Source organism: Salmo salar, chromosome 21, assembly GCF_965601325.2.
Source record: "Salmo salar chromosome 21, fSalSal1, whole genome shotgun sequence".
Taxonomy (NCBI): Eukaryota; Metazoa; Chordata; class Actinopteri; order Salmoniformes; family Salmonidae; genus Salmo; species Salmo salar.
In genome coordinates, this window is record NC_138311.1 from 15,448,008 (window position 1) to 15,474,282 (window position 26,275).

The 26,275-nt window shown below is 46.2% G+C and overlaps 1 protein-coding gene across 7 annotated transcripts in view; it reads left to right on the plus strand.

Annotated features, from left to right (window-relative positions):
• Positions 1-25,599, plus strand: part of LOC106581813 (plakophilin-4) — a 116,787-nt gene extending 91,188 nt beyond the window's left edge. For 5 of the 7 annotated variants that reach the window (XM_082966982.1, XM_082966986.1, XM_082966985.1 and 2 more), the window contains 13 exons: positions 2,057-2,189; positions 4,646-4,859; positions 13,416-13,599; positions 14,600-14,717; positions 16,548-16,736; positions 18,160-18,354; positions 18,805-18,955; positions 21,305-21,497; positions 21,870-21,954; positions 22,256-22,373; positions 22,775-22,906; positions 23,907-23,980; positions 24,503-25,599. In XM_082966982.1, coding sequence (XP_082823108.1) covers positions 2,057-2,189; positions 4,646-4,859; positions 13,416-13,599; positions 14,600-14,717; positions 16,548-16,736; positions 18,160-18,354; positions 18,805-18,955; positions 21,305-21,497; positions 21,870-21,954; positions 22,256-22,373; positions 22,775-22,906; positions 23,907-23,980; positions 24,503-24,757 — 2,041 coding nt within the window. In that variant the 3' untranslated portion in view covers positions 24,758-25,599. The remainder of the gene's footprint in view (positions 1-2,056; positions 2,190-4,645; positions 4,860-13,415; positions 13,600-14,599; positions 14,718-16,547; positions 16,737-18,159; positions 18,355-18,804; positions 18,956-21,304; positions 21,498-21,869; positions 21,955-22,255; positions 22,374-22,774; positions 22,907-23,906; positions 23,981-24,502) is intronic. The other 2 variants (XM_082966983.1, XM_082966984.1) reach the window with 2 other exon arrangements.
• The last annotated feature ends 676 nt before the right edge of the window (positions 25,600-26,275 follow it).

Below are 26,275 nucleotides of genomic sequence, written 5' to 3' on the forward strand. Positions count from 1 at the left end.
TTATTGGATGAATCCCGGTAGATCCCTCCCCGTTTTGGCCCATTTTGCTTCCGTTTGGTACCTTCTGAATATGACCCACTGGCACTAACAGTGCTTACTGGGCTCCTATATAGTGCTGGGTCAACATTAGTGTCCTCTTACTAGTCAAACAGAAAGCCCCCCTGGGCAGACATCCAGAGCCTTAGCCGTTAAGCTACACGGCTACACGGACCACTCTACAATGGATCCTCAGATTCAGTGGACTGCTGCGTCTGCTCTGCTCTTGAGGCATGTGTTCTATGTTTTTTGACCCGGAGGGCGCCAAACCCCTCACCTTGCACGTCGGGAGCACTGTTCACAGCCCTGTGTGTTGCTCTAGCTGAGAGCGGTAGCAAAGTCTGCTTTGCACTGCGGACCGAGGTCAGATCGCTGTGTCCCAAAATGACATCCTATTCCCTATATATTGCACTACTTTTGTCACTACTAGTGCGCTATAAAGGGAATAGGGTGCCATCTGGGACATATTCCGAGGCAAGGCTAAAAGCATCTGAGAGAAACATGTTCCTGCATCAACTGGGTCTCAACTCCGTACCAGGGGAAATGTAGCCGTGGTGTTGGTATTGGCTGTTTGCCCCCCCCCAGTCCCCCCCCCCCCAGGGTCGTTTAGATTATAGTAGTATTTGATTTGATTGGTGTCTTGCTTCATGTGGCACACACACCGATGCAAGGAGCATTACAGCCTGCGCCTCAGACATCAATACAAGTCTGTCACGATGAGCACTTGTCCACCTCTCGTTGCTACTGTCTCACTTCCATTTCTTTCGTTTCCTCCGTTTGTCAGAAGGCCAACGTGAAACACGCGCTCTGAAATAGACGCAGACTTTGTAATCTATGCTCTTCTCTTGTCGTAAGGTTCATGGATTCCGGTAGAAAAGTTCCAGTAAAAAATTCTATTAGACGTCATTGATATGGGCCTTGCAGATGAAATGAATGAAGCTCTATTAACCGGGAGAAGCTCATGGCAGTGATTGTCCACAAGGCAAGACATACCTTTTAGAGTCTTCCAAATGAAACTCCCCCAGTGAAGTATCTTCCTTTTGTATTGGGAGAAAAGCAATAATCCTGGCGTGTTGTAGCCGTCGATGTCAATGTAATTTCCTTATTGCGGTGTACCAGCCCTGTGGTAAGGTGGAATAGTTGTTGCGTGATGTCATCATAGTGATACGTTTGTGTGTGTGTCTGTCTCTCTGTCCCCCTGTCTCTCTGTCCCCCTGTCTCTCTGTCCCCCTGTCTCTCTGTCCCCCTGTCTCTCTGTCCCCGAGTCTCTCTGTCCCCGAGTCTCTCTGTCCCTGTGTCTCTCTGTCCCTGTGTCTCTCTATCCCTGTGTCTCTCTGTCCCTCTGTCTCTCTTTCTCCCTGTCTCTCTGTCCCGGTGTCTCTCTGTCCCTGTGTCTCTCTGTCCCCCTGTCTCTCTGTCCCCGTGTCTCTCTGTCCCTGTGTCTCTCTGTCCCTGTGTCTCTCTGTCCCTCTGTCTCTCTTTCTCCCTGTCTCTCTGTCCCCGAGTCTCTCTGTCCCTGTGTCTCTCTGTCCCTGTGTCTCTCTATCCCTGTGTCTCTCTGTCCCTCTGTCTCTCTTTCTCCCTGTCTCTCTGTCCCGGTGTCTCTCTGTCCCTGTGTCTCTCTGTCCCTCTGTCTCTCTTTCTCCCTGTCTCTCTGTCCCCGAGTCTCTCTGTCCCTGTGTCTCTCTGTCCCTGTGTCTCTCTATCCCTGTGTCTCTCTGTCCCTCTGTCTCTCTTTCTCCCTGTCTCTCTGTCCCTGTGTCTCTCTGTCCCTGTGTCTCTCTGTCCCCCTGTCTCTCTTTCTCCCTGTCTCTCTGTCTCCGTGTCTCTCTGCCCCCCTGTCTCTCTCTCTTTCTCCCTGCCTTTCTGCCCCCCTGTCTCTCTCTCTCTTTCTCCCTGCCTTTCTGCCCCCCTGTCTCTCTCTCTTTCTCCCTGCCTTTCTGTCCCCCTGTCTCTCTTTCCCTCTGTCTCTACGTCTCCCTGTCTGTCTGATATCTCTCTCTGTGTGTCTGTGTTCCAGGGAGTTTGCGTGGCGTGACCCTGAGCTGCCTGAGGTGATTCATATGCTGCAGCACCAGTTCCCCTCGGTGCAGGCCAACGCCGCCGCATACCTGCAGCACCTGTGCTTCGGAGATAATAGAGTCAAGGCTGAGGTACTGCTCCCGTTCTCCCCTGCTCCACATATCCTTCATCAGTACCCAGATTGCAGTTTACTGTGACGTGCTGCCCATCCCAGAGGGGGTGAATCTCACCTGAATTTCCTTGATTCCTCACGCCCTCTCTCCTCGTCTTCATCTCAAAGCACAAAGGAGGCTTCTATCGGATCTTCTCTGATGCGTTATAAGGAGGAGGTAAGCAGAGCAGATGCGAGGAATCAAGGAAAAACAATTGAGATTCCCCCAGGGAGTGAGAGGACTGTTTTTGCAGAGGTTCTTTCTTTCTCTCTCTCACTCCCTGACTGGGGTGGGTTGGGTTTACCACTCCATTCCCCTCCAGCTCCCTCTGGATTTTCACGGCTCAACAGGGTGCTCGGACTGCTGCCGGAGTCATCGGCTGAAAAAGCTGAGCTCAGAATCAGCAGGGGCCTCACAGCACTTAACCTATCCTTAGACACACACACTTAAGCACACACACGCGCGCACACACACACTCTCTCTCTCTCTCACACACACACACACACTAACACGTTTGTTGTACTATCCTTGTGGGGACCAAACTATTGATTCCCATTCAAAATCCTATTTTCCCTAACCCATAGCCCTAACCTTAATTGACCCCTAACCCTAATTGTAACCCTAAATCTAACCCTTAAGCCTAAAATAGCCTTTTTCCTCATGGGGACTGGCGAAATGTCCCCACTTGTCCTTGTCCAATGTTCCTTGTTTTACTATCCTTGTGAGGACTTAAAAAAATCGATATATAAATCTTAAGTTTATTGGTCACACAGTTCAGCAGATGGTATAGCGCAGCGAAACGCTTACAGTATGTTACTAGCTCCTAACAATGCAGTAAAAGGTCAAACAGGTACACAAATAACCAATACAAATAAAAAAGCTGAACGAACAACAGGAAATCAAGAAATGTCGAAACGAATCCAATTTTAACAACCCAAATAGCACTGCAACAGTGATCCAAATGCAGCCTACACGTATCTACACCGGATGAATTTACACTAGACATACGAGGAATGATAAGTACAGCAGTAGAAATATTAGCATGAGCTTTGTCGAGAACCCTGTATATAAATACATGTTTGGTTGGAGTGTATAAACAGTGTAACTAAAGTTCAATGTACCGTAGTAGAAATATTAAAATGAGCTTTGTCGAGAATCCAGTATATGAATACACAGTACAAAACCCCATAGCAAAATGGATACAATTGCAGGAAATATACCGTATATGTATGTAAATAGAAAAGGTGTGTACAGCAATAATTATATAGGATGAGCCATGACTAGAATACAGTATATAGATATGAAGTGGGTAAAACAGTACGTAAACATTATTAAAGTGACCAGTGTTCCATGACTATGTACTCTAAGGTGAAGGGTTGAGTATTGTGCGGTAGCTGGCTAATGACGGTGTCCGAGGTTTAGGGCAGGGTACTTGGGTGGATGCCGGCTAGTGGTGCCTCTTCATCAGTAAGACGGCCGGGAGATAGAAGCTGTTTATCAGTCTCTCGGTCCCAGCTTGGATGCACCTGTCTCCGCCTTCGAGATGGTGGGGGGGGGGGGCAGGCCGGGGCTCGAACTGCTTTGCTTTATCTTGGCCAGGTCGCAATTGTAAATGAGAACATGTTCTCAACTTGCCTACCTGGTTAAATAAAGGTGAAATAAATGTATTAATTGGTCCCAACAAGGATAGTAAAACCAAACGCACACAGCCACACGCACACACACACAAAGAATTACTTTTTATTATTTTTATTAAGACGCGCACGCCACACACACACACACACACACACACACACACACACACACACACACACACACACACACACACACACACACACACACACACACACACACACACAGTATCTCTTTCTGTGTGTGTCTGTCTCTCTCGGTCACACACTCATACATTACGAAGACACCCATTTCAAGTATTTCAAGGAAAGAACATTGAGTCTTTCCTAAGTTTTGATAAGAGGCAACCGTCAGCTCTGCAGATGTGTTTTTTCCTTCTTTCCCCCAGGTGCAGAAAGTCAACACGTTGAAATCTATTCATACGCCGAAAGATTCATAAGAATGCTGTTGTTTACTTCATCTCTTTAAGTTACTGCAGTACTTGCACTAGGAGTTTCAGACCTTGTATCCACCCTATAGTTTAGGCATTCTATGTGAACACTAAAGATTTGCATGACATTTTCCATATTTCCTTCATCTGGTATGAAGAAAGCTATTCTCTCCGCAACCCGGCTTAGCTACATCAATCAATGCAAAGCCTAGTTTGTGTAATGGAGGCCATCTTATCTTATAACATCCATCCACCTTAGAATATTCCCCCCTGTTTGTTGTTGATCCGTTCTCTGTGTTTTTGTTTGCTGTGGAAACCATTGAGATTGTGTTCAGGACATTCTTAACAACACTGTATAACCCTACCTCTGCAGGTGTGCCGTCTTGGGGGCATCAAGCACTTGGTGGACCTTCTAGACCACAAAACCCTAGAGGTCCAGAGGAACGCCTGTGGTGCTCTGAGGAACCTGGTCTACGGGAAAGCCACGGACGACAACAAGGTCGCCGTGAGAAACGCAGGTGGCGTCCCCGCTTTGCTCAGGCTGCTGAGGAAGACGGTGGACGCTGAAGTGAGGGAGCTGGTCACGGGTAAGGGAGAGTGTGTGTGTTATGTGTGTGTGTGTGTGTGTGCGCTTGTATGTGCGTGGTGATTTCACACCGAGTATGTCTGTGTGCGTGCACGTGTGTATGAGCTCGCGTGCATGCATAGTGAATTTGCTCTGTGCGCACATGCGCTTGCATATGTGTGTGTGTGTCTCTCTGCCTCTCTGGGTGAGAAAGCTGTGTTCCTTTCAAATGGCCTCTTTAACTCTGAAGCCCCACGGACCGGGCCTTTCCACACCACAGCTCTGTGTGCTATTCTCTCGCTCTGCCATCTGGCGTATTTACAAAGGTCATATTTCCACAGTTCCATGTTGTTCCACTCATTCATTATTCAGTGACGTTTGCACGAATCAGATCCACGGAAGATCCACTCCAGGGTTTTTGTGGGACAGGAACATTACTACACAGCCTAAAGTAGAGCTGTTCAATTATTCACCTTCTCGCCTGCCTGCCTGCCCGTCCTCCTCTCCACCAGTCAATTGGCATGAGTCACTGGCTGTGTCCCGTATGGCACCCTATTCCCTATATAGTGTGCTACTGCTGACTGGCCCTGGTGAAAAGTAGTGCACTACGAAGGGAAAAGCCACTGTGCATGCTAGTCTGGTCTTGGCCAGTTCTCCGCTAGTCGCTGTCGTTCATCGCAGGGGGTCGGAGTCCCTCGCTAGCCTCCCCTGGGTCGTGTTCGGTAGACACTAAATGGGCGATGGCGCTCTAAAAACGGAGGAGGGTACTGCCTGAACTATCCAATGAGAACACTCGTTTTTCCGTTTGCCGTTTCAAAACGTCAGATTTTTGTTTTTTTTTATGCCTTGAACAAGGCCTTGGGGAGATCAGAGATTCAGTTGCTGCTAGTTGTGTGAACACAAACCGACCTTGCCGTTTTGAGCGGACACTCGTTCCCCAGTGCACACGGTGCAGTTTTCCCTGCGTGGCTGGAGCTCTGCGAACAGGGTATAAATCCAAGTTGTTTAGGATCAAGGAGGAGTATTACAGAAATAAGCAAGCCAAGATGTTTGGCTCCCAGGTGGCTGAATCAGCTGTTTGTGTACAGCTCAGCTCCTGCTCTACTCGGTCTCTGTCGTAGCTCAGGTTACAGTGTAATAGGTCCTTCAGGCTACCAATACACGGGGAGCGCCAGCAAAATGCAGCGTCCATTTGCTCCTTTCTGCAGCAATACATTGTGGAAGTGAAGTGGAGCTATGGCTTGAGTCTCGTGCAGTGTTCCCTCCAAAACAAAATCCCGCACTGAGCAAATTTGCTGTTTGCTGAGCGCAAAGTTGATCATTGTGAAAATTCTGTGCAACATCCGGCGCGCGTTGACTGTGAACACTGAGGCTGTACCCGCTTTAAGTTAGTTTTAACAGTGGTCAAGTAGGCTACTGTGGCTATTTGACCATAATGTAGGCCTACCAGAGTGGGCTACCATCAAAAACCATGGAGAAAATGCATCCTGTAACGTTTTAACATGGAAATAGCTGTTCTATGACTGAAAATGGTGTTGTGTTGTTTGATGCAAGAAACCACTTTACAAAATAAAATGCATTATTATTCCCATACCATTATTACAGAGAATCAGGCAAATGATGCTACCCTCTGCCTATTGGCTACTTAGTTTACTCAAGCCTGTCTCAAAATACAACACTGCCCCTTTAAGACATATAAAAAGCTATTTTCCTGACTGACTTTTCGAAGATGTCTAGAAATGTACACGTTTTATGCTGTAGGAAGCAATCCCTCCCCTATTGCTGACTACAAATGATCTGTAACTGAGCTAATAAATCACTAACTAGCAAAGGATATTAACAAATGTGCACATGTGGCTACATGCAGCTCTCGCTTTGATCTGAAAACAATCTACTCACATCACTCATGCTGTGTAGAGTAAGGCGTGTCAAAGCAATAGAATCCTACTCCGATGCATTCTGCCTACAACAAAATCTCCCGCATAGTTCGTTTTGTTTCGGTATGTTGCGTTGAAAGTGGCTAATGTTGCGTTGATTCAATCCCAATTCCCCACAGTGAAGGGAACCGTTGATAGTGTTAACTAAGGAGGAAAACTCTAGAAAGTTGCGTGAAGTTCAATCTCGTGCTTCTCTGTGCGGGCTGATATATCTTCTGTGTGGCTGTTCCAGGGAGGGAGCATTGGCCTCATGTGTCAATCAAGTTGGTGTTTGTTTTGTTCTTCTCCAAGGAAAGGAAGAGCCCGTTCTTCTTAGTCTCCTAAGCACTGATAGGGCGAATTACAGAACTAACCCATCAGAACCACATGCAGCCCATAACAGAATGGATTATGGGGGATGGAACCACTGGCATTTCAGTCACTTCTAGCCAGTCTTTTCCATTGTCATTCAAAAGAGAGGCCAGTTCGAGGCAGATGTGTGTCACACAAATCTTGGACTAAATTGCTTTGACCTGTCGTGAGCACTCTTTACGACTGCGTGTATTGTAAAACCTCGGCAGTATGGCTAATTGGCAGTTGAAGACCCAGAATGCTTAGCATTAGAGAAGGTCATCGATCACAGCGTCACCTCTGGATAATCACAACCAATCAGTATAATCCACAGGAGGAGTTTTCAGTTCTCTTTCTACTGGCCAAAGCCAATGGGCTAATTGGAACCGACAAGACTTACTCTCCAATTACCCTCCAACATATTTCTTCCCTTGAAAGCACGGTTGGCGGTGTAATTTAACCTTGTTTTTTAAGCGACATGTCCTGTATGTCTGTGTCAAAAAGTACTACACTGTGTAGGGAATCAAATCAAATTAATTTGTCACATGCGCCGAATACAACAGGTGTAGACCTTACAGTGAAATGGTTACTTACAAGCCCTTAACCAACAATGTCGTTTTAAGAAAAATAAGTGTTAAGTAAAAAATAGATAAGTAAAAAATTCAAATGTAATAATTAAAGTGCAGCAGTAAAATAACTGTAGCGAGGCTATATACAGGGGGTACCGGTACAGAGTCAATGTGTGGGGGCACAGGTTAGTCGAGGTAATAGAGGTAATTGAGGGATGACGTCATCGATGCACTTACTGATGAAGCCAGTGACTGATGTGGTGTACTCCTCAATGCCATCGGAAGAATCCCAGAACATGTGCTATTAAAACACTCCTGTAGCTTAGCATCTGCATCATCTGACCACTTATTTATTGACCGAGTCACTGGTGTTTCCTGCTTTAGTTTTTGCTTGTAAACAGGAATCAGGAGGATATAATTATGGTCAGATTTGCCAAGTAGAGGGCGAGGGAGCACTCTGTTTGAGGAGTTAAGGTGGCCTAGAGTTTTTTTCCCCCCCTGGTTGCACATTTAACATACTAGTAGAAATTTGGTAAAATGGATTTAATTTTCCCTGCATTAAATTCCCCGGCCACTAGGAGCGCCGCCTCTAGATGAGCGTTTTCCTGTTTGCTTATGGCGGTATATACAGCTCATTTAGTACGGTCTTAGTGCCAGCATCGGTTTGTGGTGGTAAATAGACAGCTACGAAGAATATAGATGTAAACTCTCTTTGTAAATAGTGTGGTCTACAGCTTATCATGAGATAAGCTTATCATCACCTCAGGCTGAGCAAAACCTCAAGACTTCCTTACTATTAGATTTTGTGGACCAGCTGGTGTTTACAAATATACACAGACCGCCACACCTTGTCTTACTGGAGGCGGCTGTTCTATCTTACCGATGCAGCGTGAACCCCACCAGCTGTATGTTATTCATGTCGTCGTTCAGCCACGACTCGGTGAAACATAAGATATTACAGTTTTTAATGTCCGTTGGTACGATATATACGTGATCGTAGTTCGTCTATTTGATGGTAAAGGCAGATTACCCAATCGCCGTCGGATCCTTACAAGGCACCCCGAACTACGTCCCCGATATCTCCGTCTCTTTCTCCGGCAAGTTACCGGGATGAGGGCCTTGTCGGGTGTCTGAAGTAAATCCTCCGCGTCCGACTCGTTAAAGAAAAAATCTTCTTCCGGTACGGGGTGAGTAATCGCGGTCCTGATATCTGGAAGCTCTTTTCGGTCATAAGAAACGGTGGCAGAAACATTATGTACAAAATAAGTCAGAAACAACACGAAAAAACACACACAGTAGCACAATTGGTTAGGAGACGGCAGCCGCCTTGTCCAGTGCCATTTTGGGATGCAGATGTTGTTTGAGACGGTTATGGGGTACTCAGTGTGCCCATCTCTGAGCAGGAAATGTTTGTTCCCCTGTCTGTCAGTGGCACCTTATTCTGTTATTATTCCAGCGGATCATCAGCCATGCTCCATGTGAGCTACTAATGGAGCCGCCGCCTCTCTTCTCTAATCAGGTCAGGGGTTCATGTTGTGGGGGACATGTCAAGCCGTCTAGGCCTGGTCCCTGGCTCCCACAGCAGCTGTTGTGGTTATGGCCTGTCCTCACAAGGCTTCTGAGATCAAAGTGCCTGGCCTCCCCTGGCTGTTGTCACCCCAGTGGCAGTACAGGTGTCACCTGGCGCCTACAGTGGGAGCAGCATCTGTACACACGCTTGCCGACCTTGCAGCTCCGAGCAGCACACAGGGGCCCTGCCCTACAAAGCACTGTCTGTCCGCATGTGACCCGCTGTCACAACTACAACCACCGACCAACCAGGGCAGGACCAACCGACACAACCAGGGAAGGAACAAAATCACATTAGTTTGTGTGTGTGTGTGGGGGGGGGATCATTGCTCCTGTGTCCCTATGTAGCTTTCCTTTAATAGAAGTGTCTATGTTTAGATGGCAAAGCAGGTACAGGGCTAACCTTGGGCCTTGTGTTGAGTGTTTTTCGAGACAGCTGTAGGGAAATCAGTTCGACGGCGCTCGTCTCTAATCAGCGTTCCTTTGAAATTGAACAGAGCTCATCAAGCGAGACACACTGGAGCTGCTGCAAAGCCTCCATTTCCTCAGATGTAGGGCAGAGTACAGATTGTCATCTTGCTCACCCTGCAGCCACTCTGGAAATGTTTTGAGACTTCAGGCACACAGTTATACTGTAGTCAGCCACACCCTACAGACTGGGGGAAAACAAAACGATTTTCTACTAACCGCTAGTCTACACACAGCTCTCCGCTCTGCCCCCCACTGGCCCAGGGTCGAATAACAGTGTCAAAGCTCGTCTTGATTTTTTAATAATGCATGTTGGAGCGAGCCTTCGGCTTTGAGCGGACACAAGACTGTCCAGGGCTGCGTTGGCAGTGGCACCCTATTTCATATGGCCTCTGGTCAAAGTAGTGCACTACATAGGGAATAGGGTGTTATTTGGGTCTAGAATCGCAATGGATCTACATGCTTATCACAGCTCTATAGCAAAGAGCATGTAAACTCTCAGAGCCAACTGATGCCTGGCCTATGCCCATTCATCTACCCAATCAGAGCCTGTTCATACCTGACCACACCCTTACTCTGGCCAATCAGAAGCGGCTAAACACCTGACCCACACTAGCTCAGGGTACTGTAAGGGCTATCCTGGCTTCAACACCTAATTCATGCAGACTGTAAGTGAATAACAAGCTCAGTGGAGATTTCATTATGGGGCGGAATGGAGCCCTATAGCCGGGTCACTGCTTTCCAAGCTATGAGAGAGAGCCACACACACTACCCTCCCCATCGCTCTCTCTCTCTTACACACACACACACACACATTCCCTAACTTTAGAAATCTAGGCCACAGTCAAATGATTTTGTCTTTCGAGGATTGATTCGAAGACAGATGAATGGCCCCCGTGTCACAGCGTATTTCCTCTCCAGCTCGGGCATTCGTTTACATTGGGGCTAGTGTTCCCGCACCACACACACACCAACAAACACACACACACACAGTAGTGTGTACAGGACTGAGCCAAGATCTGAGAGATCAAGCCTCATTCACACAGGCTGTTCCCTCTGACTGTCAGAATGTGACACATGGGTGTTTACCCCTGTCAGTCACACCTCACCGGGCTCAGCTGCCCCATTTTATCCCAAGTCCAAAAAAGACTGCGGCAGCTTCCACAGGGCCAGTTTAGAAGCTGGCCCGGTTAGCGGCTTCTTCAAATAGAGCTTCGGGGCCGACGAGGAGGAACTAGGGGGCTGATGGCTACTGGGACAGACCTGGGACATTTCAGTTTGCCTGAAGTGCTAGACCAGCGCTGCGGGTGTGTTTGTGTCATCTCTACATTACGAGGCCCTCTGTCTGAGGGAATTCACTAAACAGCCATCGGAGAAAGACAAACTAGGCTATAGGCTGTAACAGGCTATAGACTAAGCTAGTAGAGGAAGGCGGTCAATCACCGCGGGGAGCTTTTATTGAAATGAATCCCAGGGCCTGAGCATACACGTTATAGCAGAGGTGATGTTATAGCGTCGGTATGCAGCCCAACATGGTCCTGGCAGGAGCAGATAAGAGGCTTCATCGGCTGAGTGTTAACCGTGGAGAGAGATGCTTTCATGGGTAAACAGGGTAGCTCAAAGATAGGGACGGAAGAGACGCTATTTGGGCCACAGACAGATCTGTCTCTATAATGCCTTGCTGGCATCCTCTTTATACTGTGCCCTTGGGCTGTGGTAATGGGCACGATGATCTCCACTGGTTTCATTGGAGAGAAGATAAGACAGACCAGTGTCTAGGAAACAGAGGGTACACACACTGTGGTGGAAATGCGAGAGCTCAAGGAAACCACGAGGATTACTTGTACACACACATACCCACACACACACACACACATACACACACACACACACACACACACACACACACACACACACACACACACACACATACCCACACACACACACACACACACACATACCCACACACACACACACACACACACACATACCCACACACACACACACACACACACACATACCCACACACACACACACACACATACCCACACACACACACACACACACATACACACACATACCCACACACACACACACACATACACACACACACACACACACACACACACACACACACATACCCACACACACACACACACACACACACATACCCACACACACACACACACACACACACATACCCACACACACACACACACACACACATACCCACACACACACACACACATACACACACACACATACACACACACACACACACACACACACACACACACACACACACACACACACACACACACACATACCCACACACACACACACACACACACACATACCCACACACACACACATACACACACACAAGCACACACACCAGTGTTTCCCCTATATTAATTTAGCAGAGGCGGGCCGCCACTTCTAAACCGTTGCCGCCACTCCAAAAGATAGTTTTCAGTGTAAACTTAAACGACTAAAACCAGAGATAAAGCATGTCGAAAATATAATGGAGCTATATATTGTTAAAGAAGATCATCTTTGAGCGCTAACAATCGGCAATAATAAAAACTAGACGGTCAGCGAGAATCTACAATTCCCCAAAATGTCATGGCACGGGGCCCCAACTGATTTTGCTGTAATGTTTGAGTCACTCAGATAGCATAAGGACACGGGATAAGCCATGGCAAAATGTGTAGAATTTCATGCTCGCCTATCCTTACACACAACCAAAGAGATCCTCCAGTCAGCGGGGTGTAGATCATTCTCTTTTGCTCTGCCCGCAGCAGGAGATAGCAGCTATAGCTGCATCCCAAATGGCACCCTATTCCCTATATAGTGCACTACTTTTGTCCAGGGCCCATAGGGTTTCCCATAGGGATCTGGTCAGTGGTAGTGCACCACATAGGGAATAAGGTGCCGTAGGGCTCTGTTGAAAAGTATCGCATCACATAGGGAACAGGGTCCCATTTGGGACATATCCTAGATAGGAGCTGAGCTGCAGCCCTGTCCAAGGTTAGTGACGCCCTGCAGAAATCAGCCTGCGTTTTCTGCTGCCAGTCACAGCCATCTGATATAAAGAACCCGCTCCACACTGAAGCATCAAATACTGTATACCAGAAGTGTCACTGGTTAGCATACACGCATTTCAAAGGAATGAAATGATGACGCGATATGGGGAAGACGCGCTCCGTTATTCATACGATCCGTTTTAAACCGCAGAGCCGGTGCCATACGCTGTGTTGTGTTCGTTTCCAGTGAAGAGTCTTCCTCGGTTGCCTGGAGGACACGTAACGATTCTCAGGTTCTATTTGATCCAGATGCCCGACGACTCACAGCTGGAGGATGGGTTTCATTTGTGATGAGGGCTATTATTTTTCCTTTGGTCCTCTCTTCTCTTTGTGTGTGTGTGTGTGTGTGTGTGTGTGTGTGTGTGTGTGTGTGTGTGTGTGTGTGTGTGTGTGTGTGTGTGTGTGTGTGTGTGTGTGTGTGTGTGTGTGTGTGTGTGTGTGTGTGTGTGTGTGCGTGCGTGCGTGGTGTGTGTGCGTGCTGAGCTATTAAAAAAAAAAGCCCTGGTCCTCGGCAGCTCCGTGGGGCTTGCCTAACTACACATGACAGCTGACACAACCAGGAGTTTGTGGCCCTGTCTCATGTCCCTCCCCCCCCCACGTTCCTCCGTCGTCTCTGCAGGGGTGCTGTGGAACCTCTCCTCCTGTGACTCCGTCAAGATGACAATCATTCGGGATGCCTTAACTACTCTGACCAACACTGTGATCATACCCCATTCCGGGTGGAGCAGCTCGACATTCGACGAGGACCACAAACTCAAATTCCACTCGTCTCTGGTCCTGAGGAACACCAGTGGCTGTATGAGGTAACAGACATGTTGTGTATGATGATACCACCCCCTTCTGGATGTTTCAAGCTCCTGCAGCCAGGTTCATATTTGAACATAGCCTTCCAGCTGTCCTGTAAATAATATTACAAACACCAGTCATGACTAGGGAATGAGACGAACCTGCCCATGGGGACTTACAAATAATGCACTGTGGGTTTACGGATACGATAATGTCCCACTGGGCACCGACGTCAGTTCAACGTCTAGATTTGGTTTACGTTTGTTTGAGTTGTCACTTAACGTGACGTCAACCAAAAATGTCACCCTGTCATTGGATTTGGGTTAAATGAGTCGGTCTGTTGTGGTGACACAGTCAGACGGTGGAGAGGGTAAAAAAAACTCCCCAGCCGTAGGGAAGGGTATTCTGGCTCTCCCGCCACCCTCCCAGGGCACTTCCTTTTGAAGGCAGTGTATGCGTCCCAAATGGCAACCTATTCCCTATTTCGTAAACTACCCTATGGGCCCTAGTCGAAATTCCTGCACGAAATAGGGTAGAGGTTGCCGTTAGGGACGGATGCCAGTCACTGAATGTGGAGTTTGTTCTCTAATTGGTGACGGCAAATGGAGCTGTGCCTCTGAGCGCGCTCAGTTAGGCTCTCATTTCCCCCTCCAAAGCACTCATAACGGCATCACCCAGGCCGACCAGAGAGCCTCATCCATTATGGATGGGACGGCGCACGTAAAACCCCCGCAACACACATCAGAGTCGCGCTAGGGGAACAAACACACACGGTTTGTCTATGTCCCAAATACTACCCTATTCCCTTTATGGTGCACTACCTTAAACCGAGCCTTATGGGCCCTGGTTGAAAGTAGTGCACTGAATAGGGTAGCATTTGGGACAAACCCTTTTTTTTCCCCCTTTTTTTTTTTAAGTGGCTGTTTGGTTATGTCGCTGGGCCGTCTTTGTGTGTGATTGTGTGTGTGCTGTAGGGGCCGATATCCTGACTGGTGTGTGTGTGTGTTGTTGTTAAAGGAACCTGAGTTCGGCGGGGGAGGAGGCTAGAAAACAGATGCGTTCCTGTGAGGGACTGGTGGACTCTTTACTCTACGTCATCAAGGCCTGTGTCAACACCTCGGACTTCGACAGCAAGGTCTGCCGCACACACAGACACACACCTACATGCACGCACACACACACGCGCGCGAACACACACAGTGTCGACTAGAAAATATGTTGTCACACGATGGCAGGAGAAATTCTACCCTACCAGTTTTGAGTTGAATAGATCATTTCTCGCTCACATTGACTTGCACAGCTCAGTTACTTGACTGGGAAGGCCTTCTATCAGCCCATAGGTCTACAATGTTAATAGCGTCCACTTAAAAGTTTATGGACTTTATCACTGGTCCCTTAGCCAGCTGTTCCGGTTGAGTATCTCCCCTATAAATTTGGCCTGTCCTATATAGTGCACTACTTTTGACCAGTGCGTTTATGGGCCCGGGTCAAGAAAAGTGCACTGTAAAGGGAATAGGGTGCTATTTGGGATACATCCTGTATTTATTGCTATGCTCATATCCCAGTAGTGGGCATCAAACAGTACGGAATTAGACCCATTTGTTAAATCCAGATCTCTGTTTCTAAGTGGAGACATTTTATTCTGTTCTAACACCATGGGTCCCATACCTAATTCATTACTACTGCTACAGCAGGCCTGCGATGTCTCCACACCAACACACAGAGGCTGTCTAGCTTATTGAGCGCTCTTTCACTGGAACTGACCTCTTAGGATGTATAGTGTACTTATTGAGATCTCACCTCTCGCTCTCTCTCTCTCTCTCTCTCTTTCACCAACCATCTCTCTCTCTCTTTCACCAACGATCTCTCTCTCTCTCTCTTTCACCAACCCTCTATCTCTCTCTCTCTTTCACCAACCCTCTATCTCTCTCTCTCTTTCACCAACCCTCTATCTCTCTCTCTCTTTCACCAACCCTCTATCTCTCTCTCTCTCTCCCCAACCCTCTATCGCTCTCGCTCTCTCTCTCAGACCTATAGAAACATATCAAACCTATAGAAACATATCAGACCTATAGAAACATATCAGACCTATAGAAACATATCAGACCTATAGAAACATATCAAACCTGTAGAAACATATCAGACCTATAGAAACATATCAGACCTATAGAAACATATCAAACCTATAGAAACATATCAGACCTATAGAAACATATCAAACCTATAGAAACATATCAGACCTATAGAAACATATCAGACCTATAGAAACATATCAGACCTATAGAAACATATCAAACCTATAGAAACATATCAGACCTATAGAAACATATCAAACCTATAGAAACATATCAAACCTATAGAAACATATCAAACCTATAGAAACATATCAGACCTATAGAAACATATCAGACCTATAGAAACATATCAGACCTATAGAAACATATCAGACCTATAGAAACATATCAGACCTATAGAAACATATCAAACCTATAGAAACATATCAAACCTATAGAAACATATCAGACCTATAGAAACATATCAGACCTATAGAAACATATCAGACCTATAGAAACATATCAGACCTATAGAAACATATCAGACCTATAGAAACATATCAGACCTATAGAAACATATCAGACCTATAGAAACATATCAGACCTATAGAAACATATCAAACCTATAGAAACATATCAAACCTATAGAAACATATCAGACCTATAGAAACATATCAGACCTATAGAAACATATCAGACCTATAGAAACATATCAGACCTATAGAAACATATCAGACCTATAGAAACATATCAAACCTATAGAAACATATCAGACCTATAGAAACATATCAGACCTATAGAAACATATCAAACCTATAGAAACATATCAAACCTGTAGAAACATATTAAACCAATGAAGATGTCAATAAATCAAGTAAATGACCCTCCTCCCTTCATCTCTCGCTCTCTAGATTGTGGAGAACTGTATTTGCACTCTGAGGAACCTGTCGTATCGCCTGGAGCTGGAGATGCCACCGTCGAGGCTGCAGGGAGCCCAGGAGCTGGACGGCCTGCTGGGAAGTGAGTCTCCCAGTAATGATGTGGACTCCAGCTGCTGGGGCCGGAAGAGGAAGAAGAAGAAGGGTTCCCAGGAAGAGCAGGTGAGCTCCAGAATAACAACTTGGGTTGCATCTCAAATGGCACCCCTATTCCCTATGTAGTGCACCTTCTTGTAGTGCACCCTACGTCGTCCACCCTATGGGTCCTGGTCAAAAGTAGTGCACTATAAAGGGAATAGGGTGCCATTTGGGGACGAAACTTCAGTCTGAGGGTGGAAATATCACTTCCTAGGTGTTCAAAGTGAATGTTCACTCCAGCTGAGCTCCGGGATAACAACTCATCACTGAGTGGGGGAATTATAACACGACACTTCCCTAGGCCTTAAGTGATTGTTCACTCCAAATGTTTGTCAAACGTTTCTTTAAGATCTCAACAGTGGTCTAGTAGCAAGAGCCCAAGTCCCACTACATCTGTTTTGTCTGACATGACGCAATTAGATGATGGTGCCTGCCTGTCTTTTCAAATCATTTGGGATCGAGGCGCTGTATAGCTGGATCTACGCAACAGATGGCATGATGGGACGTGGACTCATTTCTCCCTTCTGAGAAATGGAAAACATTTGCCAACTTTGATTTTGGAGTGAACTATTACTTTGATTTGATTTGGATCTCTTTTAGTCCTCATTTAAGTCCTTAAACATTAAAATACAATGTATAATACAATCACATTTTCACATATAACACACTGTTACAAACAGACATAACACACTGTTACAAACAGACATAACACACTGTTACAAACAGACATAACACACTGTTACAAACAGACATAACACACTGTTACAAAACAGACATAACACACTGTTACAAACAGACATAACACACTGTTACAAAACAGACATAACACACTGTTACAAAACAGACATAACACACTGTTACAAAACAGGCATAACACACTTACAAACAGACATAACACACTGTTACAAACAGACATAACACACTGACATGTTGACTTTAACTCTTCTAGGAGCGCTCTAGAGAAGACCATGGCCCGTATTCACAAAGCGTCTTAGAGTAGGAGGGCTGATCTAGGATCAGGTCCCGCCTGTCCATATAATCATCTTCGTTATGATCTAAAAGGCTAAACTGATCCTAAATCAGCACTCCTACTCTGGGACACTTGATACATATATAGTCAAAATTGTATTATGAACTGGGTGGTTTGAGCCCTGAATGCTGATTGGCTGAAAGCCGTGGTGTATATACAGTGTACCATGGGTATGACAAAACATTTATTTTTACTGTTCTAATTACGTTGGTAACCAGTTTATAATAGCAATAAGGCACCTCAGGGGTTTGTGGTATATGGCCAATATACCACGGCTAATGGCTGTATCCAGGCACTCCGCGGTGCATTGTGCATACGAACACCCTTTAGACGTGGTATATTGGCCATAAACCATGAGGAATATGGCCAATACTCCTCGAACATTATTCCTTAATTAGAACCTCTAATCATGACCAGGTGCTTGTAATGTGTTCTCAGTGGGATGGAGTGGGCCCCATCCCTGGCTTCTCCAAGTCCCCCAAGGGGGCGGAGATGTTGTGGCACCCAGCCGTGGTGAAGCCCTACCTGACCCTGCTGGCCGAGAGCTCCAACCCTGCCACGCTGGAGGGCTCGGCGGGCTCCCTACAGAACCTGTCTGCTGGGAACTGGAAGGTATGGAGAACACTACGGAGTACACACTACACAGCACCCAGGACAGGAGATGACGAGAACACTAGTCTACTGTGTGTTATTTTCCCCTGTGTACAATGAATAGTCTATTAGCTATGTAAAGTGAATACATTTTTAAAGGGGAACTCTCCTCAGTGAAACAAATGTCAATAGTCACTTTTAGTGCTTTCTCCTAAACCCCCTAGTTGCTAATTTTAGCTTCTGGGACGAGGAAGGACGCTAGCTCTAGGACATTTATCACAGGGGCTATGACATCATTGTTGTCTGGTTTTCTGAAGAAAAAAAATGTCTTTACTACTATGGCTGTACTACATATTTCACTGCGCCTATCCGGTGTATGTGACAATTAAACATATATATATATATAAGTGTACACTCGTAAGTTGATAGAGTTGAAACGGCCTCTCTGTGTCGTCTCTGCGTTTGTACTAGTTTACGGCGTACGTCCGTGCGGCGGTGCGTAAGGAGAAGGGTCTGCCCATCCTGGTGGAGCTGCTGAGGATGGACAACGACAGGGTGGTCTGCTCTGTGGCCACCGCCCTGAGGAACATGGCCCTGGACGTCAGGAACAAGGAGCTCATAGGTGAGGACCAAACACTGGCTCCATTACAGATCCCTTACAGATCTCACAACACCTGGCTAGGTGTTTAACATATCTGATGGATAGGTGTTTAACGTATCAGATGGATAGGTGTTTACCGTATCAGATGGATAGGTGTTTAACATATCTGATGGATAGGTGTTTAACGTATCAGATGGATAGGTGTTTAACGTATCAGATGGATAGGTGTTTAACGTATCAGATGGATAGGTGTTTAACATATCTGATGGATAGGTGTTTACCGTATCAGATGGATAGGTGTTTAACGTATCAGATGGATAGGTGTTTAACGTATCAGATGGATAGGTGTTTACCGTATCAGATGGATAGGTGTTTACCGTATCAGATGGATAGGTGTTTACCGTATCAGATGGATAGGTGTTTACCGTATCAGATGGATAGGTGTTTAACGTATCAGATGGATAGGTGTTTAACGTATCAGATGGATAGGTGTTTACCGTATCAGATGGATAGGTGTTTACCGTATCAGATGGATAGATGTTTAACGTATCAGATGGATAGGTGTTTAACGTATCAGATGGATAGGTGTTTACCGTATCAGATGGATAGGTGTTTACCGTATCAGATGGATAGGTGTTTACCGTATCAGATGGATAGGTGTTTACCGTATCTGATGGATAGGTGTTTACCGTATCAGATGGATAGGTGTTTACCGTATCTGATGGATAGGTGTTTACCGTATCAGATGGATAGGTGTTTAACGTATCAGATGGATAGGTGTTTACCGTATCAGATGGATAGGTGTTTACCGTATCAGATGGATAGGTGTTTACCGTATCAGATGGATAGGTGTTTAACGTATCAGATGGATAGGTGTTTAACGTATCAGATGGATAGGTGTTTAACGTATCTGATGGATAGGTGTTTACCGTATCAGATGGATAGGTGTTTACCGTATCAGATGGATAGGTGTTTACCGTATCAGATGGATAGGTGTTTAACGTATCAGATGGATAGGTGTTTAACGTATCAGATGGATAGGTGTTTAACGTATCAGATGGATAGGTGTTTAACGTATCAGATGGATAGGTGTTTAACGTATCTGATGGATAGGTGTTTACCGTATCAGATGGATAGGTGTTTAACGTATCAGATGGATAGGTGTTTACCGTATCAGATGGATAGGTGTTTAACGTATCAGATGGATAGGTGTTTACCGTATCAGATGGATAGGTGTTTAACGTATCTGACTATGCTTACTACAGTACATGTTTAGATAGCTGGTCACTAAAGTAACTTACCAATCTAAAATAAGTTAGCTGACATGGGCTAATTGATGGACTGCTGATGCACAACCACATTTTGAAATTGCACCTTGTGTATTCTATTATTCTTACTCTCAACAGTAAGTTGAGACCCCGAACGAGTTGGATGAAATTGGGGATCCGCATGTGGCCGGTGGGCCGCCAGTTGCCCATCCCTGGTCTATGTCATGGAAATAGCATTCTTAATATTTTGTACACTCAGTGTATTTTAAAAAAATGTAAAAAAGGGAAGAGATGAGATGGAAAATAGGTTTCAGATGAAGTAGAACCAGAAGGGCTATGTTCACGTTTAGTAATCTAACTGCTGATTATATGCCCAGATTGCTACCCTTCATCCCAATTCTACTTGTTTTTTGTGAAATCGCCCATTTTCAGGGAAACCAGGTTTTTATGGGATAGCTAAGTGGAAATAATAAGGAGTTAGTGTTCCAGCAAGGCAGAGGCAGAGCTTGCAGCCTGGGAGATGGGGGAGAGTGGCTGTGTGGAGTACGGCTGTGTGGAGAGGTACTCTGGAGGGGCTGATCTTCTGAGGGAGACTCAGGGGGAAAATCAAGTGGTTTTAACCCAGGGTCTGGGGGGCACTAATGCTATGTCCTATAGGAAAGGCACATGGTAGGCTGTGGCAGCACAACTCAAGCTGAACAAATATAGTATCAGCAAAGTACAAAAGTACACTGTGTACTCTAGGTCTCCTGCCCTAGAGGAAGGCATCTGCTGTACAAATACATTACCTAAGACACGCTATATCAAAAATGCAATGAATGTCTCTTTATTTCCGTTTTGTCTCTCTCTCTCCCTGTTGCGTTCCAGTTTTATTTAAAGGTGTAGCTAGTTCATTTATTTGCTGTTAAAAAGTCAAATAGAACAAAATGTCTGTGGAGGTAAGGATGAGGAAGCCAGAATGGGTTTATAAAGAAGCCTTGCCATAATCTCGATTATAAATTCGTAACAGAAATTATAAGTAAAATATTAATACTTGCTCCTTCCCTCCTTTCCTCCCTCCACCCTCCTCCCATCCATCCCTCCCTCCCTCCCTCCCTCCCAGGGAAGTATGCGATGAGGGACCTGGTGAATCGTCTCCCTGGGGGGAACACCACCCTGCTCTCTGACGAGACGGTGGCGGCCATCTGCTGCACCCTGCACGAGGTCACCAGCAAGAACATGGAGAACGCCAAGGCACTGGCCGACACGGGCGGCATCGAGAAGCTGGTCAACATCACCAAGGGCAGGGGAGAGAGGTGAGAGAGAGGCTTCAGCTGCTGCTCAGGCAGAGGCTTGCGTCACAAATGGCACCCTATTCCCGTTATAGTGCACTACTTTTCAGTCTACTGCTACTCCTTTAGTTGTTTACTATATAGGGGATAGGGGTGCCATTTGGGATGCACACAGAGAGCACGAGGAATTCCTTCCACACAGAAGCTTGCTCTAGGCTCATGCGCTGAGGTTACACCCCGGAATGGAGTGAGAGCAATTTCAAACAGTTGAGAGTCGACTCATTATTTAACCACAGAAACATGCCGTGCCATGTATTTGCCGTATATTCCTAAGAGGCCTCATTTCTAACTTCTCAGTGGTAATGTGTGGTGACATGCATCTCTCTGTCCTCAAAGGTACTCTATGAAGGTGGTGAAAGCTGCCGCTCAGGTCCTCAACACACTGTGGCAGTACAAAGACCTGAGGACGATCTATAAGAAGGTAAGGGAAGGACCAGTGTTGGGATGAGGAGGCTAAATACAGTAGGGCTACGTCCCAATTACCTCTCCTTCCTGCCAAAGTGTGCACTTGTTCACTTCCCTTCATTGAAAGGAAATGGCTGGTGTATGAGATATGGCGGAAACTCCCACAAGCCGGTGTCCCGCCGCCACTCCAATGCTTCTAGATTTGTGGGAAGTGGTGTACAAGTGTACAATTCAGGAGAAAGGAGATATTATTGGGACGCATCCGAGGTTTTTGTGGCTCAAACTAACCACTGTCTCCTTTCTCTGCTGGCCTATAGGACGGATGGAGCCAAAACCACTTCATCACACCAGTATCCACTCTAGAGCGCGACAGGTTCAAGTCTCAGCCCACCCTCCCCACCAGCACCATACAGATGTCACCGGTCAACCAGTCAGGTCAGCCCAGCCACATAAACAATAATTCACCTAGTTTACGTCCCAAATGGCACCCTATTCCCCCCTTTTTTTTTATCCTGGTCCTGGGGACCTAAAAGGGTACACATTTTTGTTTTTGCCCTAGCACTACACACACCCCTCAAAGGTTTGATGATTAGTGGAATCCGGTGTGTACTGCTAGGTTAAAAACTAAAATGTGGACCCCTTTGGGTCCCCAGGGCCAGGATTAAGAAACACTGTCTTAGTGCACTATTTTTCACCAGGGCCCACAGGGTTCTGGTCAACATGAATGCACTAGATAGGAAATGTGGAGCCATTTGGGACGTTACCCTAGATAAGGACAGAAAGACGGTTCAATTCAAAGTTTCATCCTTCTTACCTCCGTGCTCTGTTGTCCACAGCTGGTAGTGCCACCTCCTCTCCTGCAATACTGGGAATCGAAGAACACCGTTCTGATTATCAGAGGGCACCGTCAACTATGCAATTTTATAATAACCAAGGGGACAACAATGTACATAAATATCAGTATACAGGTAAGCGATGTGCATACGGAATTCTCATGATCTCAGAATTATTACTGTACATAAAACACAGTATATGATGTGAGACTTTGGAATGTGATTGAGAATGTGTCAGCCATGTACACCACACCGTGATTAAAGTATCCCCTATGGTCATTTTTACCTCTATGTAGGCCGTAATCCATTTTATCTCCCCTCACCACTCCCAGGAATCACATTCCATGCCCCCTCTCCCCTAGCTCTCCCCCAGCTCCACCATGACCACCCTATCTCCCTCTTTCTTATCGCTCTTATTGGGAGCTGGAGGCTCTTGGACGATCGGCTAAGTTCAAAAGAGCACTTGAGCCTTTTTGTTGCGTTTAAGTGGGTCTGCTGATCAATAGAGTTGCTGGTCCACCCGCATTGTGAGCCGCTTGGCTGTGCAGCCACTACAAAGCGCCCATTGTCAGTTGCCCTGAGGAACAGTAGGGCTACTTCCCAAATGGCACCCTGTTCCCTATGTAGCACACTGCTTTTTGACCAGAGCCCTGGTCAAAAGTAGTCCACCGCATAGGGAATAGGGTGCCATTTGGGACGCGGGCTATGTATGCAGGGCACCCAGACTCGCCGCTGCCAGATGGACAACCCTCAATGGGGCGCTGAGTAAACAGAGCTGCAGCCTCATCCACGTGAACCCCCTCCTACCCCTCCTGTCTACCCAGCCACACTCCCTGGGCCAGCCATGAAAACCCCAGAATGCTGGGAACAAGAGTGGAAAAGGACTTTCAGGATTCCTCTGGCTTGGGCCAAGGAAAATATCATCCCACAGGCTTTGCAAACAATAAGACACTGGTGCCCATCTCTTTGACTGTATGTTATTAGTCTGTTCTGTCCAGCGTAGCTGTATCTGACCATTATATAGAGGCCATGCCTAAGGGGAATGTGTGGAATGGGATATTTATACTGTACGCTAACAAGTCGAGTTCATGGCGACGTTGAAGTTATGCCGTTATGTTGTGCATTTCTCTGCCAGGGTCTGGAAAGCCGCCGCCGTATTATATCGGATCTTACTCCTCGCCAACAAGAGAGGACCCCAGAAAAACACAGGTAAACACAATACAGACTCTAAATCAATCCCTTCTGGTCGGACAGCCATCTCCATCTAGGAGACAGCCATCATATCAGCCATTGTGTGAGTTAGAGTGGATGTGACTGCTGTGAGAGGGAAGGGCTGGGCGTCTCAGTTACCCAGATAGCACCCAGGTAGAGGGAGCTCAGTTCCCTCCCTCCACTCCCTCTCAGACAGGACAATCAGGATATTACACCCAACCCTGTATAGCCATGCAGCTCGAGTTTCGATACACGTAGGGGCCGTTTCCCGGGCACAGATTAAGCCTAGTCTTCGACTAAAATGCTTTTTTAAAATTGAGATTCTCTATTGATCTTGCTTTTTAGGACTAAGTTTAATCTGTGTCTGGGAAAGTGCCAAAAGGGTGTGAATTAGCTGTTACTTGACTTTCAACCAAAAATGACCCATAAATCAAACAAACAGTGGACTTCAAAGAAGAGATGGTCCTGCCTTTCACATAAACAGACCTGATTCTAGTGTTGCTCCTCTCGTCTCCACAGCAGCAGGTGTACCACACCGAGGAGCCGAGCAGGCGGAACCACGACCCCTACAGGATGTACCTGCAGTCTCCACACGGCTACGAGGAGCCCTACGTGGAGGAAGTAGTCACCTTCCCCCCCACGGCAGACTACAGCTCTCAGTCGCACGGCCACGGACTCAAATCCACCACGAACTACGTGGACTTTTACTCCACCACCCGGAGGCCTTCCTACAGGGCGGAGCAGTACCCAGGCTCACCAGACTCCTGGGTATAGGGACTCCGTCTTTGGAGCCCGTCTGATGAACTCGTCCATGAGCTTATATTTGTGTGTTTTTTTAATTTTTGAAAGTGAATCTGAATGTGGGGCTGGAAGCGATGGCAGTTGGAGAAAACAGAACGTTAGCCAAAGAAAGAAGGAAATCAAGGAATGTGGTTGTTGTTTTAAACGAAGAGAGGGAATCATGCAGTGGTGTGTTTGGGGAATGGTCGGCATTGGACATAATTGTGAGCGGCGTTCTGCTCGGTCTAGATGTTAGTTTTTCTTTTGGAAACGCGTAGCTGTGGTAGCGTGGTGAAGGTGTGGGATATGTGACGGAAGGTTTGTGGTAAAGAGTCAGATGGGGAATGTGTATGTGTATGTCTGTAGGCTAAAATGGATCATGAACTCATATCTGTAAACAAAAAAAAGTAATCTAAAGATGTTAGTTTGTACAGAGGGATCACATTGTATTTGTTCTTAATGTTGAGATTGTGTATGCCATGGAGTGTTGTACATTTCCGTCATTTAATTGTAAATACAGAAAAAATGCCACCTGGTTTTCGCTCATCAGCACTGGTAAAGACTTGTGCCATGTCAAATCTATATTATAGATCTATAAATACAGTATATGAAGAAGTAGAGGTGGGAAAAGACTACATCATAACACAAACTTGCAAAGTTAATCAAAGTTGACTTTTGTTTTTTCAATGAATTGTGGAATTGCAGACATTTTTGTGACTTTGCAGATATTCTCTTTATTTTTCCATTTTCTGTGCTGGACCTTTCATGGGATGGTTCACTGCCATTTTCTTTGCACACCAACCAACAGAAATAAATGTGAACGTTTGGTCCATGAAGAGCTCTACAACTCCTCCCTTCTTTTGCTCATCCTCTCGTCTTTGCATGCGTAACGTAGACAATGAGGACAATGACGGCAACGGATGCATCCCAAGTGCCACTCTATTCCCTACATAGTGCACTTATTTTGACCATGGTCCCCAAATGGCACCCTATTCCCTATATAGTGAAATACTTTTGACCAGAGACCTATGGGCTCCTTTTGACCAGAGCCATATGGGCCCTGGTCAAGAGTAGTGTCCTATATAGGGAGTAGGGTGCCATTTGGGACACGACCAACATGATAAAGACTGATCAGACACTCAGCATTTTCTTTGTCTTATTTCATGACCAGACAATAGACCTTTTCAGATAAACACTTTAAAAGTTGTTAGAAGTGACAAAAGACTGGCAATGCAGGCATTGCTTTTTGCCAGGATATCAAGTTGTTTTAAACAATTTATTACATCAATAGCAAGCATGTTCCACTAAGACGATTGTGAGATGAGTTCTGTTCAAAAACAATCTCTTGCCCCTCCCTGTACTCTAGGTCCTTCAGAATGTACAGATCTTTAAAAAGTCACATAGCAATGTATATGCTCCACACAACCAGATGGTGAATTACCATATTGCTTACTTCTATCCTGCTTCATTCAGATCTGCAAACACAGAGGGGAGTGGCTGAAGGTTGTTTTT